Source organism: Nerophis ophidion, linkage group LG24, assembly GCF_033978795.1.
Source record: "Nerophis ophidion isolate RoL-2023_Sa linkage group LG24, RoL_Noph_v1.0, whole genome shotgun sequence".
NCBI lineage: Eukaryota > Metazoa > Chordata > Actinopteri > Syngnathiformes > Syngnathidae > Nerophis > Nerophis ophidion.
In genome coordinates, this window is record NC_084634.1 from 32,396,992 (window position 1) to 32,412,710 (window position 15,719).

General features: G+C 41.3%; 1 protein-coding gene across 1 annotated transcript in view; it reads right to left on the reverse strand.

Moving 5' to 3' along the window:
- LOC133542415 (protein disulfide-isomerase A6-like) overlaps window positions 1-15,719 on the reverse strand; it is a 34,088-nt gene that overhangs the window by 7,402 nt on the left and 10,967 nt on the right. Inside the window, exons 7-12 of the mRNA XM_061886506.1 lie at window positions 15,595-15,709; window positions 15,347-15,487; window positions 15,186-15,270; window positions 4,123-4,195; window positions 3,866-4,024; window positions 3,692-3,788 (exon numbers count right to left, since the gene is read on the reverse strand). Coding sequence (XP_061742490.1) covers window positions 3,692-3,788; window positions 3,866-4,024; window positions 4,123-4,195; window positions 15,186-15,270; window positions 15,347-15,487; window positions 15,595-15,709 — 670 coding nt within the window. The remainder of the gene's footprint in view (window positions 1-3,691; window positions 3,789-3,865; window positions 4,025-4,122; window positions 4,196-15,185; window positions 15,271-15,346; window positions 15,488-15,594; window positions 15,710-15,719) is intronic.

The following is a 15,719-nucleotide window of genomic DNA, read 5'->3' on the forward strand; positions in this document are numbered from 1 at the left end:
CAAAGGACTCCGGCTTATTAGTGATTCCCAAAGCCCAAAAAAAGTCTGCGGGCTATAGAGCGTTTTCCGTTCGGGTTCCAGTACTCTGGAATGCCCTCCCGGTAACAGTTCGAGATGCCACCTCAGTAGAAGCATTTAAGTCTCACCTTAAAACTCATTTGTATACTCTAGCCTTTAAATAGACTCCCTTTTTAGACCAGTTGATCTGCCGTTTCTTTTCTTTTTCTTCTATGTCCCACTCTCCCCTGTGGAGGGGGTCCGGTCCGATCCGGTGGCCATGTACTGCTTGCCTGTGTATCGGCTGGGGACATCTCTGCGCTGCTGATCCGCCTCCGCTTGGGATGTTTTCCTGGTGGCTCCGCTGTGAACGGGACTCTCTCTGCTGAGTTGGACCCGCTTTGGACTGGACTCTTGCGACTGTGTTGGATTGGATCCATTGTGGATTGAACTTTCACAGTATCATGTTAGACCCGCTCGACATCCATTGCTTTCCTCCTCTCTAAGGTTCTCATAGTCATCATTGTCACCGACGTCCCACTAGGTCATTATTGTCACCGATGTCCCACTGGGTGTGAGTTTTCCTTGCCCTTATGTGGGCCTACCGAGGATGTCGTGGTGGTTTGTGCAGCCCTTTGAGACACTAGTGATTTAGGGCTATATAAGTAAACATTGATTGATTGATTGATAGTAAGAAAACACAGACAAAACTGCTTGTAACTTCCGGTAGGAATTTTGTAGAGACATGAAACAAAAACCTCTATGTAGGTCTCACTTAGACCTAGATTTCATACACTGACATCCTTCAGCAAAAATCAACAGGAAGTTTGCAATTCCCCCTTCAAAACAAAAGTTTTGTAAAAACATGTCACCTTTTTTCAAACATTATCTCCTCTGAGCGCGTTTGTTGTGTCGGCTTCACACTAGCACAGGAAAGAGATTGAATGCTTCTGATTAAAAGTTTCGGAAAGAGTTTTTCTAACTGCTCTGGTTTGGATTTTACAAGCTTTTTAAGAACTGCTGAGCTGATGCTGCTGCGCTGCTGCCGTCTCAAGATGGCCGCTTTAAAGCAGGAAGCACCAGCGTGACCACAAAATGCAGAGAAGGTAGGTACTGTGCGGGTAAAGATATGCTGACTGGGTGAAAGAAGGAGGCAGCAGTTTGACTCCAGGATACAGAGAAGGTAGGTAATGTGCAGGTAAATATATTGTCTGGGTGATGGGAGGAAGCACCAGCATGTATGGGTGAAAGAAAGAAGCACCAGTGTGACCCCAGGATGCAGGGAAGGTAAGTAATGTGCAGGTAAAGATATGTTAAATGGGTAAAGGCAGGAAACACCAGCAAATGTCAGTCCCGTCCATCGCTGCTTGTAGCTTAAATTTTTTTTTATTATCTACAGCGGGGGTGTTAAAAGTGTGGCCCTGAGGCCATTTGTAACCCGAAGCTAATGTTTTACAGGCTCATGGCACATTCTAAAAATACTATTCAAATAAACAAAAACATAACTAAAGTGGAATTAAAAAGGTACATACATACATATACACATATATGTATATATATATAAAAAAACATATAGAGAGCGCGGCAAGTGCACACTCTAAGTCAATTAGTGCACGAGGGGAAAAAAAAAAATGGCAAAATCGTTGGGAAAACTATTTTTTTTTAACCCAAAGCGACCCCCAGATCAAAAAGTTTGGTGACCCCTGTTTTAGACAATACCAAAAAATACTCACAAGTATTGTTACTTTGTTTTAGCTAGAAACCATGACTAGAATTTTATTTTTATTTTTTTACATTTTTAAACAGTGAAGCATTTTTTAGACAATAAGCGGAGAGAAAATATTTTCCTATCATCCTTTGTTTTAAATGCGATACTTATTAAAACGCTGCACTCCGTCCTTTTAGCATTACACTAGAAATAACGATCTTTACATTCTAATTAGGACTGTGAATCTTAGGGTGTCCCACGATTCGATGCAATATCGATTCTTGGGGTCACGATTCGATAATATATCGATTTGATTCGTTTCAAAAACGATATTTTTCCGATTCAGAACGATTCTGTATTCATTCAATACATAGGATTTCAGCAGGATCTACCCCAGTCTGCTGACATGCTAGCAGAGTAGTAGATTTTTTTTTTTTTTTTTAAATCTTTTATAATTGTAAAGGACAATGTTTTATCAACTGATTGCAATAATGTTAATTTGTTTTAACTATTAAACAAACCAAAAATATGACTTATTTTATCTTTGTGAAAACATTGGACATGTTGTCAAGCTTATGAGATGTGATGCAAGTGTAAGCCACTGTGACACTATTGTTATTATTTTTATAAATGTCTAATGATAATGTCAGTGAGGGATTTTTAATCACTGCTATGCTGAAATTATAACTAATATTGATACTGTTGTTGATAATATTCATTTTTGTTTTTTTTCTGTGTGGTGTTTGTGTCTCCTCTCAATTGCTCTGTTTATTGCAGTTCAGAGTGTTGCTGGGTCAGGTTCGGTTTTGGAATTGGATTGCATAGTTATGGTATTGCTGTGTACTGGTTTGTTGGATTGATTTAAAAATAAAAATGAAAAAAATATTTTTTTTTTAAAAAGAGAATCGATTCTGAATCCAAAGACATGCACCTGGGGATAGGTTGATTGGAGACACTAAATTGGCCCTAGTGTGTGAATGTGAGTGTGAATGTTGTCTGTCTATCTGTGTTGGCCCTGCGATGAGGTGGCGACTTGTCCAGGGTGTACCCCGCCTTCCGCCCGATTGTAGCTGAGATAGGCGCCAGCGCCCCCCGCGACCCCAAAAGGGAATAAGCGGTAGAAAATGGATGGATGGATAGATTCTGAATCGCACAACGTATTCGAATCAATTTTTTCCCACACCCCTAATTCTAATCATCTGACAAAAACATTCTTCTCATTAAATCTTATTTAAAAAAAACAAAAACCTAACGAATCAGCACCTCCAAGTCCGAGTCCATGGTTCTCAGCCGGAAAAAAGGGTGGAGTGCCATCTCCGGGTTGGGGAGGAGACCCTGCCCCAAGTGGAAGAGTTCAAGTACCTAGGAGTCTTGTTCACGAGTGAGGTGAGAGTGGATCGTGAGATCGACAGGCGGATCGGTGCGGTGTCTTCAGTAATGCGGACGTTGTATCGATCCGTTGTGGTGAAGAAGGAGCTGAGCCGGAAGGCAAAGCTCTCAATTTACCGGTCGATCTACGTTCCCATCCTCATCTATGGTCATGAACTTTGGGTCATGACCGAAAGGATAAGATCACGGGTACAAGCGGCCGAAATGAGTTTCCTCCGCCGGCTGTCTGGTCTCTCCCTTAGAGATAGGGTGAGAAGCTCTGCCATCCGGGAGGAACTCAAAGTAAAGCCGCTGCTCCTCCACATGGAGAGGAGCCAGATGAGGTGAATCGGGCATCTGGTCAGGATGCCACCCTAGGGAGGTGTTTAGGGCACGTCCAACCGGTAGGAGGCCACGGGGAAGACCCAGGACACGTTGGGAAGACTACGTCTCCCGGCTGGCCTGGGAACGCCTCGGGATCCCCCGGGAAAATCTGGACGAAGTGGCTGGGGAGAGGAAAGTCTGGGCTTCCCTGCTTAGGCTGCTGCCCCCGCGACCCGACTTCGGATAAGGGCAAGATGATGGTTGGATGGAAAAACCTAACGAGTCTACCCTTACCTGTCCATCTTTGCCGTCCCAGGCTTCAACGGTGTGAACTTTAGGCATGACTCCGCCTCCCAACGTGGCGGTGGAGCCTCGGCCGACAGAAAGCTCTCTGCAAAATAATTAACGTTCTTTTGATGCTTTCCCAAAACAAAAATAATAATAATAATAATAATTTACAGGCCTCACCTAAGGAACTCGTGAATACCGGTGTCGCTAAAAGAGCCTCTAAGGAGAGCGAATTTCATCTTGCGTGTGTTGATGGCGGCCATTGCGGGGTAGCCGAAGCCACCGATACCCAGGGAGGCCTCCAGCTCCATCTGAGCCCCGGCCTCGGTCCACAGCCAGCTGACATAAAACAGGAAGTAGATTGTTACAAGTCACTCTAATGAGATTCTGAAGAGTCCATACATACTACATGGATGCAGTGTGCTTTTAGTTCTTACCCCCACATCTTCTTCTTGTACTTGTCCGCCATCTTCATCATCACGTCCAAGTAGCCGTTTCTACCAGCAGCACCTAGTGACATAAAGGTGAGCTCACTTTAGACCAGACCTGGGCCACATGCAGGTTTTACATCATTTTGTAACATCAAAACTGTCGCCGCCATTAGGATTTGCAGTGCTGTTTTTAAATGACCGTAAGTCTCGAAAGGCCTACTGAAAGCCACTACTACAGACCACGCAGTCTGATACAGTTGTGATCAAATTATGCTCCCAACTGTGTCTCTTGGAATGTGTAATGTCTTTGCTATTTTCTTATATCCATATCCTTATGAAGAGAAATGACCTCCTCTCTTGACTTCTTTGACCACTCCCTGGACTTCACCATGTTGCAAATACACCATTGACCATCTACAAGAAGCTGAGCGTCACAGTCTTTTTCAATCAGTTTAATTGTTGCTTGTTATGGTTCTAATCACATCTACAGGTGTTTTCAACCCCTGATTGAAAATACCTTATTCAAATTCTGTTCTTAAGAGTTATGATCTTCAAGGGATTGAATAATTTTGTCAATGAGATATTAAGAGAAATTACACTGTTTGGTATGATACAAAATATAATGTTGTGCTCACCTGCACTGGCTTCCTGTGCACTTAAGATGTGACTTTAAGGTTTTACTACTTACGTATAAAATACTACACGGTCTAGCTCCATCCTATCTTGCCGATTGTATTGTACCATATGTCCCGGCAAGAAATCTGCGTTCAAAAGACTCCGGCTTATTAGTGATTCCCAAAGCCCAAAAAAAGTCTGCGGGCTATAGAGCGTTTTCCGTTCGGGCTCCAGTACTCTGGAATGCCCTCCCGGTAACAGTTCGAGATGCCACCTCAGTAGAAGCATTTAAGTCTCACCTTAAAACTCATTTGTATACTCGAGCCTTTAAATAGACTCCCTTTTTAGACCAGTTGATCTGCCGTTTCTTTTCTTTTTCTTCTATGTCCCACTCTCCCTTGTGGAGGGGGTCCGGTCCGATCCGGTGGCCATGTACTGCTTGCCTGTGTATCGGCTGGGGACATCTCTGCGCTGCTATGTGAATTATATTTATATAGCGCTTTTCTCAAGTGACTCAAAGCACTTTTACATAGTGACACCCAATATCTAAGTTACATTTAAACCAGTGTGGGTGGCACTGGGAGCAGGTGGGTAAAGTGTCTTGCCCAAGGACACAACGGCAGTAACTAGGATGACACAAGCGGGAATCGAACATGCAACCCTCAAGTTGCTGGCACGGCCACGCTACCAACCGAGCTATGCTGCTGATCCGCCTCCGCTTGGGATGGTTTCCTGCTGGCTCCGCTGTGGACGGGACTCTCGCTGCTGTGTTGGATCCGCTTTGGACTGGACTCTCGCGACTGTGTTGGATCCATTATGGATTGAACTTTCACAGTATCATGTTAGACCCGCTCGACATCCATTGCTTTCCTCCTCTCCAAGGTTCTCATAGTCATCATTGTCACCGACGTCCCACTGGGTGTGAGTTTTCCTTGCCCTTATGTGGGCCTACCGAGGATGTCGTAGTGGTTTGTGCAGCCCTTTGAGACACTAGTGATTTAGGGCTATAAAAGTAAACATTAATTGATTGATTGATTCAAGTTGCATTTTTATTTGATATGACTATAAACAAAATACGGAATAAATGTCCAACTTGCTAAAACACCAAAATTGTGTGGGGGTTGAATAATTTTGATCACAACTGTAGTTTATAGATCAATGATGAAATCTTAATGCAACACATGCCAATACAGCCTTTTTAGTTTACCAAAATTGCAATTTATAATATCGCGGAAGTATCATGCTAAAATGTCGCGTGACGTCACGCATTGTGGAGGACACCTTGTTCCAGCACCGTTCCTAGCTATAAGTTGTTTGTTTTCATTGCATAATTCCATAAATCTGTGTTGCTGAATCTTTTGCAATTTGTTCAATGAATAATGGAGACGTCAAAGAAGAAAGCTGCAGGTGGGAAGCGGTGTATTGCGGCCGCCTTTGGAAACACAAACACAGCCGGTGTTTCATTGTTTACATTCCCGAAAGATTGACGGTCAAGCTTTACTATGGAACAGAGCGGTCAAGCGAACACGGTTGGATTGGACCACACACACAAAGTACAGTGTATTATGCAGCGATCATTTCGAAAGATCGTGTTCGAAGAGGGTCCCTTGCGAAGGGCAGAGATGGGCATCGCCACCACCCGTCGACTGGTGCTGAAGAAAGGTGCGGGGCCGACCTTCAGGTAGTACAGGTACGACCATATAATCTCACTAAAACACTAGTAATACAATAAGCAGATAAGGGATTTTCCAGAATTATCCTAGTTTAATAACATCTGAATCACTCCCACTGCCTAGTCTTTTTTTTTTCTAGTCATTCACTCTCACTTTCCTCATCCACGAATCTTTCATCCTTGCTCATATTAACGGAAAATTGTCGGTTTCTCGGTCCGAATCCCTCTTGCTGCTGGTGGCCATGATTGTAAACAATGTTCAGATGTGAGGAGCTTCACAACCCGTGACGTCACGCGCACATCGTCTGCTACTTCCGGTACAGGCAAGGCTTTTTTATTAGCGACCAAAAATTGCAAACTTTATCGAGGATGTTCTCAACTAAATCCTTTCAGCAAAAATATGGCAATATCGCGAAATGATCAAGTATGACACATAGAATGGACCTGCTATCCCCGTTTAAATAAGAACATCTCATTTCAGTAGGCCTTTGAACTACAGAAAGTATTTCAATTAGAGATGTCCGATAATGGCTTTTTTACCGATGTCCGATATTGTCCAACTCTTAATTAGCGATTCCGATATCAACCGATACAAATACATAAAGTCGTGGAATGAACACATTATTATGCCTAATTTTGTTGTGATGCCCCGCTGGATGCATTAAACAATGTAACAAGGTTTTCCCCAAAAAAAATCAACTCAAATTATGGGAAAAAAAATGCTAACATGGCACTGCCATATTTATTATTGAAGTCACAAAGTGCATTATTTTTTTTCAACAGCTTGGAATTTGGGACATGCTCTCCCCGAGAGAGCATGAGGTGGGCGGGGGTTTTTGGGGTAGGGGGTAGCGGGGTAGCGGGGGGGGTGTATATTGTAGCGTCCCGGAAGAGTTAGTGCTGCAAGGGGTTCTGTGTATTTGTTCTGCTGTGTTACGGTGCGGATGTTCTCCCGAAATGTGTTTGTCATTCTTGTTAACAATCAAGCGAAATGTAACAAACAGCAAAAAATGAATGCAAAGGGTAACGAACAGCAACAATATGACCTGTTATCACTTTTATGCAGACATTTGTTGTAAAAATTTGCTTCCGCATCTGTTCCTGACACATGTGTTTTGGGCTGGCTGCTCTGAAAACAAACCCCGCCCACTCTGCTTTGTAGTAACTCCAATAACACCCAAAAGTGAGGATTTCAACCATTGAAATTAGAGATGACCGATTATATCGGACTGCCTATATTATCGGCAGATAAATGAATTAAAATGTAAAATCGGAAATTATCGGTATCGGCCTGATTGTAGCTGAGATAGGCACCAGCGCCACCCACAACCCCAAAGGAAATAAGCGATGGAAATGGATGGATTGATGGTTTAAAAAAGTAAAATTTATGACTTTTTAAAACGCCGCTGTACAGAGTGGTACACGGACGTAGGGAGAAGTAGAGAGCACCGATAAACCTTAAAGGCACTGCCTTTGCTTGCCGGCCCAATCACATAAAAACCTATGGCTTTTCACACACACACAAGTGAATGCAAAGCAGACTTGGTCAACAGCCATACAGGTCACACTGAGGGTGGCCGTATAAACAACTTTAACACTGTTACAAATATGCGCCACACTGTGAACCCACACCAAACAAGAATGACAAACATTTCGGGAGAACATCTGCACTGTAACACAACATAAACACAACAGAATGAATACCCAGAACCCCTTGCAGCACTAACTCTTACGGGATGCTACAATATTCAACCCCGCCCACCTCAACCTCCTCATGCTCTCTCAGGGAGAGCATGTCTCAAATTCTGCTGTTTTGAGGTATGTTCAAAAAAAAAAAGAAGCACTTTGTGACTCCAATAATAAATATGGCGATGCCATGTTGGCATTTTTTTCCATAACTTAAGTTGATTTATTTTGGAAAACCTTGTTTCGTTGTTTAATGCATCACAACAAAATTAGGCATGATAATGTGTTCATTCCACGATTGTATATATCGGTGTCGGTTGACATCAGAATCTGTATTTAAGAGTTGGACAAAATCAGATTATCGGACATCTCTACTTTTTATTATGTTTGGTCTTTTTGATTCATGGCTTTTGTCAAATATAACTTGTTTTAATCATAAAACCAAAAAAACTAAATATGCATTATTTACAGAAATTAAAGGCCTACTGAAATGAGATGTTCTTATTTAAACGGGGATAGCAGGTCCATTCTATGTGTCATACTTGATCATTTCGCGATATTGCCATATTTTTGTTGAAAGGATTTAGTAGAGAACATCCACGATAAAGTTTGCAACTTTTGGTCGCTAATAAAAAAGCCTTGCTTGTACCGGAAGTAGCAGACGATGTGTGCGTGACGTCACGGGTTGTGGAGCTCCTCACATCTGAACATTGTTTACAATCATGGCCACCAGCAGCTAGAGCAATTTGGACCGAGAAAGCGACAATTTCCCCATTAATTTGAGCGAGGATTAAATATTCCTGGATGAGGATAGTGAGAGTGAAGGACTAGGAAAAAAAAAAACCAAATAAATAAAAAAAGGTCAGTGGGAGCAATTCAAATGTTGGACACATTTACTAGGATAATTCAGAAAAATCCCTTATCTGCTTATTGTGTTACTAGTGTTTTAGTGAGATTATATGGTACCTGAAAGTCGGAGGGGTGTGGCCAAGGGTGTGGTGACCGCCAGTGTCTCTGGAGGAAGCCACACAGCTGCAGGAGGACGCAAGCTCCGCTCATGTCTAAAGTAAGAGCCAACTTATTACCACAATTTTCTCGCTTGACATCTCTGTTCCATAGTAAAGCTTCACCTTCGGGAATTTCAAACAAGGAAACACCGGCTATGTTTGTGTTGCTAAAGGCAGCTGCATTACACCGCTTCCCACCTACATCTTTCTTCTTTGACGTCTCCATTATTCATTGAACAAATTGCTAAAGATTCAGCAACTCAGATGTCCAGAATACTGTGTAATTATGCGATTAAAGCAGACTACTTATAGCTTGGATCGGGCTGGAAGAACATGTCCGCTACCACTGTCATCAACAGGATAAATCGCGCGAAATTTAAAATTGCAATTTAGTAAACTAAAAAGGCCGTATTGGCATGTGTTGCAATGTTAACATTTCATCATTGATATATAAACTATCAGACTGCGTGGTCGCTAGTAGTGGCTTTCGGTAGGCCTTTAAGTTGCATAGTGCAATATTTGAGGTTGGGTAATACCAGCCTTGAATAGCTCAATAATTCATGAAAACATTGATTTTGATACGATGCTTATTCATGCTAGAATGTGAAAGCAGGCAGGACTTGGTTGAGTTTGATTACGAGCATTATTTATAAATATATCTGGCATCTTGCATATAAAAATGCTCAATATCATTTATTGCATTTCAGTGTTTTCTAAAGGCTTAGTTGGCCACATGCGTGGACAGCACCTTTTAGCTCCTATTTCCAAAAATGTGTACACTACTGAATTGGGGTCTTACGGCCACTTATGTGGACACTTATACTGCCATCTGGTGGTGATAGGGTAAAACACGCATGGAAATTTGGGGGAAAAAAGTGTAAAAATAAGAATTAACAAGTCATGAAGTACACATTTTTTACTAATAAGTACATCATATAAAAAGATGATTATTCGTTTTAATTCAAATTAGGGTCCAATAAGCCCAAATAGCAAAGATAAATAAAATAAAAAGCATGTAAACAAACAGCTTGGGCCTTAAGAGGTTTAATGGCAGTTTAACTCATCATGCTTTGAGACTTATGGTCAGGGCGCCCTCTAGTGTGTAAGAGGCGCAATAACATCAAAACCATATTTTGTTTTTCCACAGGCGATAAATCAGATTAATTTGTTTTTCGTGGAAAAAGCAGCATTATATACCAAAATTAAAGTCTGGTAAAAAAATAAATAATTGAAGTCAACTGGCCACCAGGTCGCCCGTAAGGACCAGATGAGTCGCCCGCTGGCCTGTTCTAAAAATAGCTCAAATAGCTGCACTTACCAGTGAGCTGCCTCTATTTTTTAAATTGTATTTATTTACTAGCAAGCTGGTCTCGACATTTTTAATTCTAAGTGAGACAAAACTCAAATAGAATTTGAAAATCAAAGACAATATTTTAAAGACTTGTTTAAATAAATTCATTTATTTTTTTACTTAGCTTCTTATAACTTTCAGAAAGACAATTTTAGAGAAAAAAATACAAGTTTAAAAATGATTTTAGGATTTTTAAACACATAACTTTTTACCTTTTAGATTCCTTCCTCTTCTTTCCTGACAATTTAAATCAATGTTCATCCATTCCATCCATTCATCCCTTTTTCTACCGCTTAGTCCCTTTCGGGGTCGCGGGGGGCGCTGGCGCCTATCTCAGCTACAATCGGGCGGAAGGCGGGGTACACCCTGGACAAGTCGCCACCTCATCGCAGGGCCAACACAGATAGACAGACAACATTCACACTCACATTCACACACTAGGGCCAATTTAGTGTTGCCAATCAACTTATCCCCAGGTGCATGTCTTTGGAAGTGGGAGGAAGCCGGAGTACCCGGAGGGAACCCACGCATTCACGGGGAGAACATGCAAACTCCACACAGAAAGATCCCGAGCCTGGATTTGAACCCAGGACTGCAGGACCTTCGTATTGTGAGGCAGACGCACTAACCCCTCTGCCACCGTGAAGCCCTAAATCAATGTTCAAGTAAATGATTTTTTTTTTTATTGTAAAGAATAAAAAATACATTTTAATTTAATTCTTCATTTTAGCTTCTGTTTTTTCGACGAAGAATGTTTGTGAAATATTTCTTCAAACTTATTAGGATTAAAATTAAAAATATATATATTCTGGCAAATCTAGAAAATCTGTAGAATCAAACTTTAATCTTATTTCAAAGTCTTTTGAATTTATTTTAAAATTTTTGTTCTGGAAAATCTAGAAGAAATAATGATTCGTCTTTGTTAGAAATATAGCTTGGTCCAATTTGTTATATATTCTAACAAAGTGCAGATTGGATTTTAACCTATTTAAAACATGTCAACAAAATTCTAAAATTAATATTAATCCGAAAATATTACTAATGATGTTCCATAGTTTCTTTTTTTTAATTTTTTCAAAAAGATTCGAATTAGCTAGTTTTTCTCTCCTTTTTTTTCGGTTGAATTTTGACTTTTAAAGAGTCGAAATTGAAGAGAAACTATGTTTCAAAAGTTCCTTCTCATTTTTTTCGTGTTTTCTCCTCTTTTAAACCGTTCAATTAAGAGTTTTATTCTGTACAAAAAACCTTCTGTAGAAGGAAAAAAAATGTACGACGGAATAACAGACAGATATACCCTTTTTTGGGGGGGGGGGGGATATTTATCTGTTTCTATATATATTTATTGTGAGAAATCATTAAGATGCTCAGTGTTCCCACAAAGATAAACATCATTAATTATTAATAATAACAGAGTTGAAGGTAAATTGAGCAAATTGGCTATTTCTGGCAAGGTATTTAACTGTGTATCAAACTGGTAGCCCTTCGCATTAATCAGTACCCAAGAAGTAGCTCTTGGTTTCAAAAAGGTTGGTGACCCCTGGTGTAGACATTATTTGAGATCAAAAACACAGTTTTTTTTCTCAACTTAAAAACAAAGCTCCCTGGTGACATTTCAGACTGTAAGATTCAAGCTTAGGGTTTCCCCTTAAAACAGGTGCAGTTTGCAACTTCCTCTCAGTAACATTTTTCAAAGCAAAAAAATACCACCGGCCATCTTATATTACCATCAGTGGTTTAACAGAACATATTTGTTTGACAATTGTCCACATTTTTCATGATTACAAATAGAGATGTCCGATAATATCAACCGATAAGTGCTTTAAAATATAATATCGGAAATTATCGGTGTATGTTTTAAAAAGTATAATGACTTTTTAAAACGCTGCATGGAGCGGTACATATCCGGTAAAACACGGACATAGGGAGTAGTCAGCAGAACCTCTCCTATCCCACACACAACACAGGAGTTGACGACTGCAGCATGAGAGGTTTACTGGCGACGCTTGATGACCTCATCAAACCGCCGCGAGCGCAGCATAACAACAACAAGTGTGTTGTTGCCGGTGCTGTAGCCGTGGCTAACAAGCCAGCTCGCTCAGTGACTGACTAACGACACCATGTCTGTGGTGTGGGATTATTTTAAAGGCCTACTGAAAGCCACTACTACGCAGTCTGATAGTTTATATATCAATGATGAAATATTACTAGGGATGTCCCGATCCGATATTGATATCGGAAATCGGTCCGATATTAGCCAAAAAAGTGAATATCGGATTTTATCGGACTGAATCTAAAAACTCCGATATAAGCTGTCCATTTTCCGCTGCAGCACTTCTATAATAGGTGACTGGTTTGATCACACTCCAACACAGTAGGTGGCGGCAATGCCCCTTAATTAACGTTGGTGGCGGCCATGGAAGAAGAGCGTCTCTGATCCAGCATGCACAGCCCACGTGATCACAACAACGACAACGCGTGTACTCAGCAAAGTGTAGTGATGTCGGCTGTGTGGAAGTATTTTAACTCACAGCATGCCGAAATGCTTATCTTCTTAAAAAAAAATCTCCACATTATGCTCGGACTGCAGAAAGTGGAGAAGGAGGAGGAGGAGTAGTAAGGGTAGTCAGCACTGACTGATTATTATTTGTTTTATGCTCTTGTTATTAGAGTGATATGTTTATTGTGTTTACACTATTCTTCAGTGAAGACTAAGAGTAATTACTACATTGTTTTGGGCATAGTCAGTCAGCGAAACTGGAGCTGTGAACTCTTAATTTAGAGCAGTTGGACAGTGGACAATATTGTGTTGTTTTTGTGGTTTTTGTCCCTGCCCACAGTTGTTTCCAACATATGCTGACAGTAAAAAAAATAACTGAAGTGAACTTGAATTGTTTGCACTTTAAAACGTTTTTTGTTTTTTTTATTGGATTTATTTAGGTTCTTTTTCAGGGTCTTCTAATTTATTTTTAATTTATTCTATTCAATTGTATAATTATGTTGGTATTAGTGGTTATTTTGCACTTTAAATATAACATTTGGGTTTTATTGGATTTGTTGAGGTAATACTCTTATGTTGAAGGTTAAAATTTATGTAACCAATTGGTTAATAATAAATGGGTCAGTTTTTCCTATACCTACTCTTGCTGACTATTGTTTTCTGTTTTAACAATACAACATCAGTAACAGTAACATCACTTTATCAAGCCTTTTCTAACATTCTACAAAACAAAATAAAGAATAAATATATGTATGATTCGTGCCTATATCGTATCGTATTGATACCGGTATCGGCAAATACTCAAGGCTACAATATTGGTATCGTATCGGAAGTGAAAAAGTTGTATCGGGACATCCCTAAATATTACATTGCAACACATGCCAATACGGCCGGTTTAGTTTACTAAATTACAATTTTAAATTCCTCTTGAAAACGTCGCGGAATGATGACGCGTGTTTGTGAGGTTATTGGTTGGAGGGGACATTTTAGCCCAGCACCACTCACGGCTAAAAGTCGTCTCTTTTCCTCGCACAATTACACAGTATTTTGGACATCTGTGTTGCTGAATATTTTGCAATTTCTTCAAGTAATAATGGAGATGTCAAAGAAGAATGCTGTTGGTGGAAAGCGGTGTATTGCAGCTGCCTTTAGCACCGAGACACAGCCGGTGTTTCTTTGTTTTTGTTGTGAAGCTTTAACACAGAGCGGTCAGGCCAACATGTTTCTCTACGTCAACCAGCAAGTTTTTGGATGGGAAAAAATGGTGATATTAAGTCGGCTCTTACCGGAGACTTGAGTGGATTATGCGACCTCCTGTCAAAAAGGCAGTTGTCAAGCAAACATATTTTTGTACGTCAACCAGCAAGTTTTTGCATGGGAAAAAATTGTGATCTTAAGTCGGCTCTTACCGGAAACTTGAGTGGATTATGCGACCTCCTGTCCGCATAGCTCGGTTGGTAGAGTGGCCGTGCCAGCGACTTGAGGGTTGCAGGTTCGATTCCCGCTTGTGCCATCCTAGTCACTGCCATTGTGTCCTTGGGCAAGACACTTTACCCACCTGCTCCCAGTGCCACCCACACTGTTTTAAATGTAACTTGGATATCGGGTGTCACTATGTAAAGCGCTTTGAGTCACTTGAGAAAAGCGCTATATAAATATAATTCACTGTCAAAAAGGCAGCTGTGATCTTGGCTCCTCCTTTGGCTTCTCTGAGAGACACTGGCTTTCAGGTATGACTTTATAATCTCACTAAAACACTATTAACACAATAAGCAGAGAAAGGGATTTTCCAGAATTATCCTAGTAAATGTGTCTAATTACATCTGAATCGCTCACACTGCCGCCGCCCGGAGCCGTCACTTTTTTTTAATGCTTTTATCCTTGCTCAAATTAATGGGGAAATCGTCGCTTTCTCGGCCCGAATTGCTCTTGCTGGTGGTGGCCATGATTATAAACAAAGTGAGGATGTGAGGAGCCCTACAACCCGTGACGTCACGCACACATCGTCTGCTACTTCCGGTACAGGCAAGGCTTTTTTATTAGCGACCAAAAGTTGCAAACTTTATCGTGGATGTTCTCTACTAAATCCTTTCAGCAAAAATATGGCAATATCGTGAAATGATCAAGTATGACACATAGAATGGACCTGCTATCCCCGTTTAAATAAGAACATCTCATTTCTGTAGGCCTTTAATCCGGTGCGTCCTATGGTATGTATTTGTGTATGCGCGTGTCTCTCACCCGTGTCCAGAATATGCGGCAGGACGGCGATGATGCACAGCTGACTGTCCTCGCACGTCTTCTTTACCGCGTCTTCGTTGATTATCTGCACGACCAACACATTCCCAGCATTATTGTCCACTTCGTCTTTAATACTTTTTTTCGTCTCGGCGCTAACCGACCTCTACTAGTTCAGGAGCCGGGGCATTATCAGAGAACAGGTCCATGGCCCTTTCGATGATGTCGCCACGGGAGCGTCCTCCCTGGTAGTCCTCGGGCTCCTCGCCTTTTCGGAACACCTTGATGGTGGGGAAACCTTTGATCTGCACATACGGAGAGCAGGTATACCAAATTAAGACAGGACTTTCTGGCTGGCAAGCAACAATAAATGGTCAGTGTTTAGTTTATTACTTGACCATGGTATACTCACACCATAGCGAGCGGCCACCTCCTGGTGGACAGTTGCATCCACAGCTCCGAGGCGAACCTTTCCCTTGGTCTGCTCCTTGACAGCAGAAGCGGCAGCGGCCCACTCAGGCTCCAGGCTGGTGATTG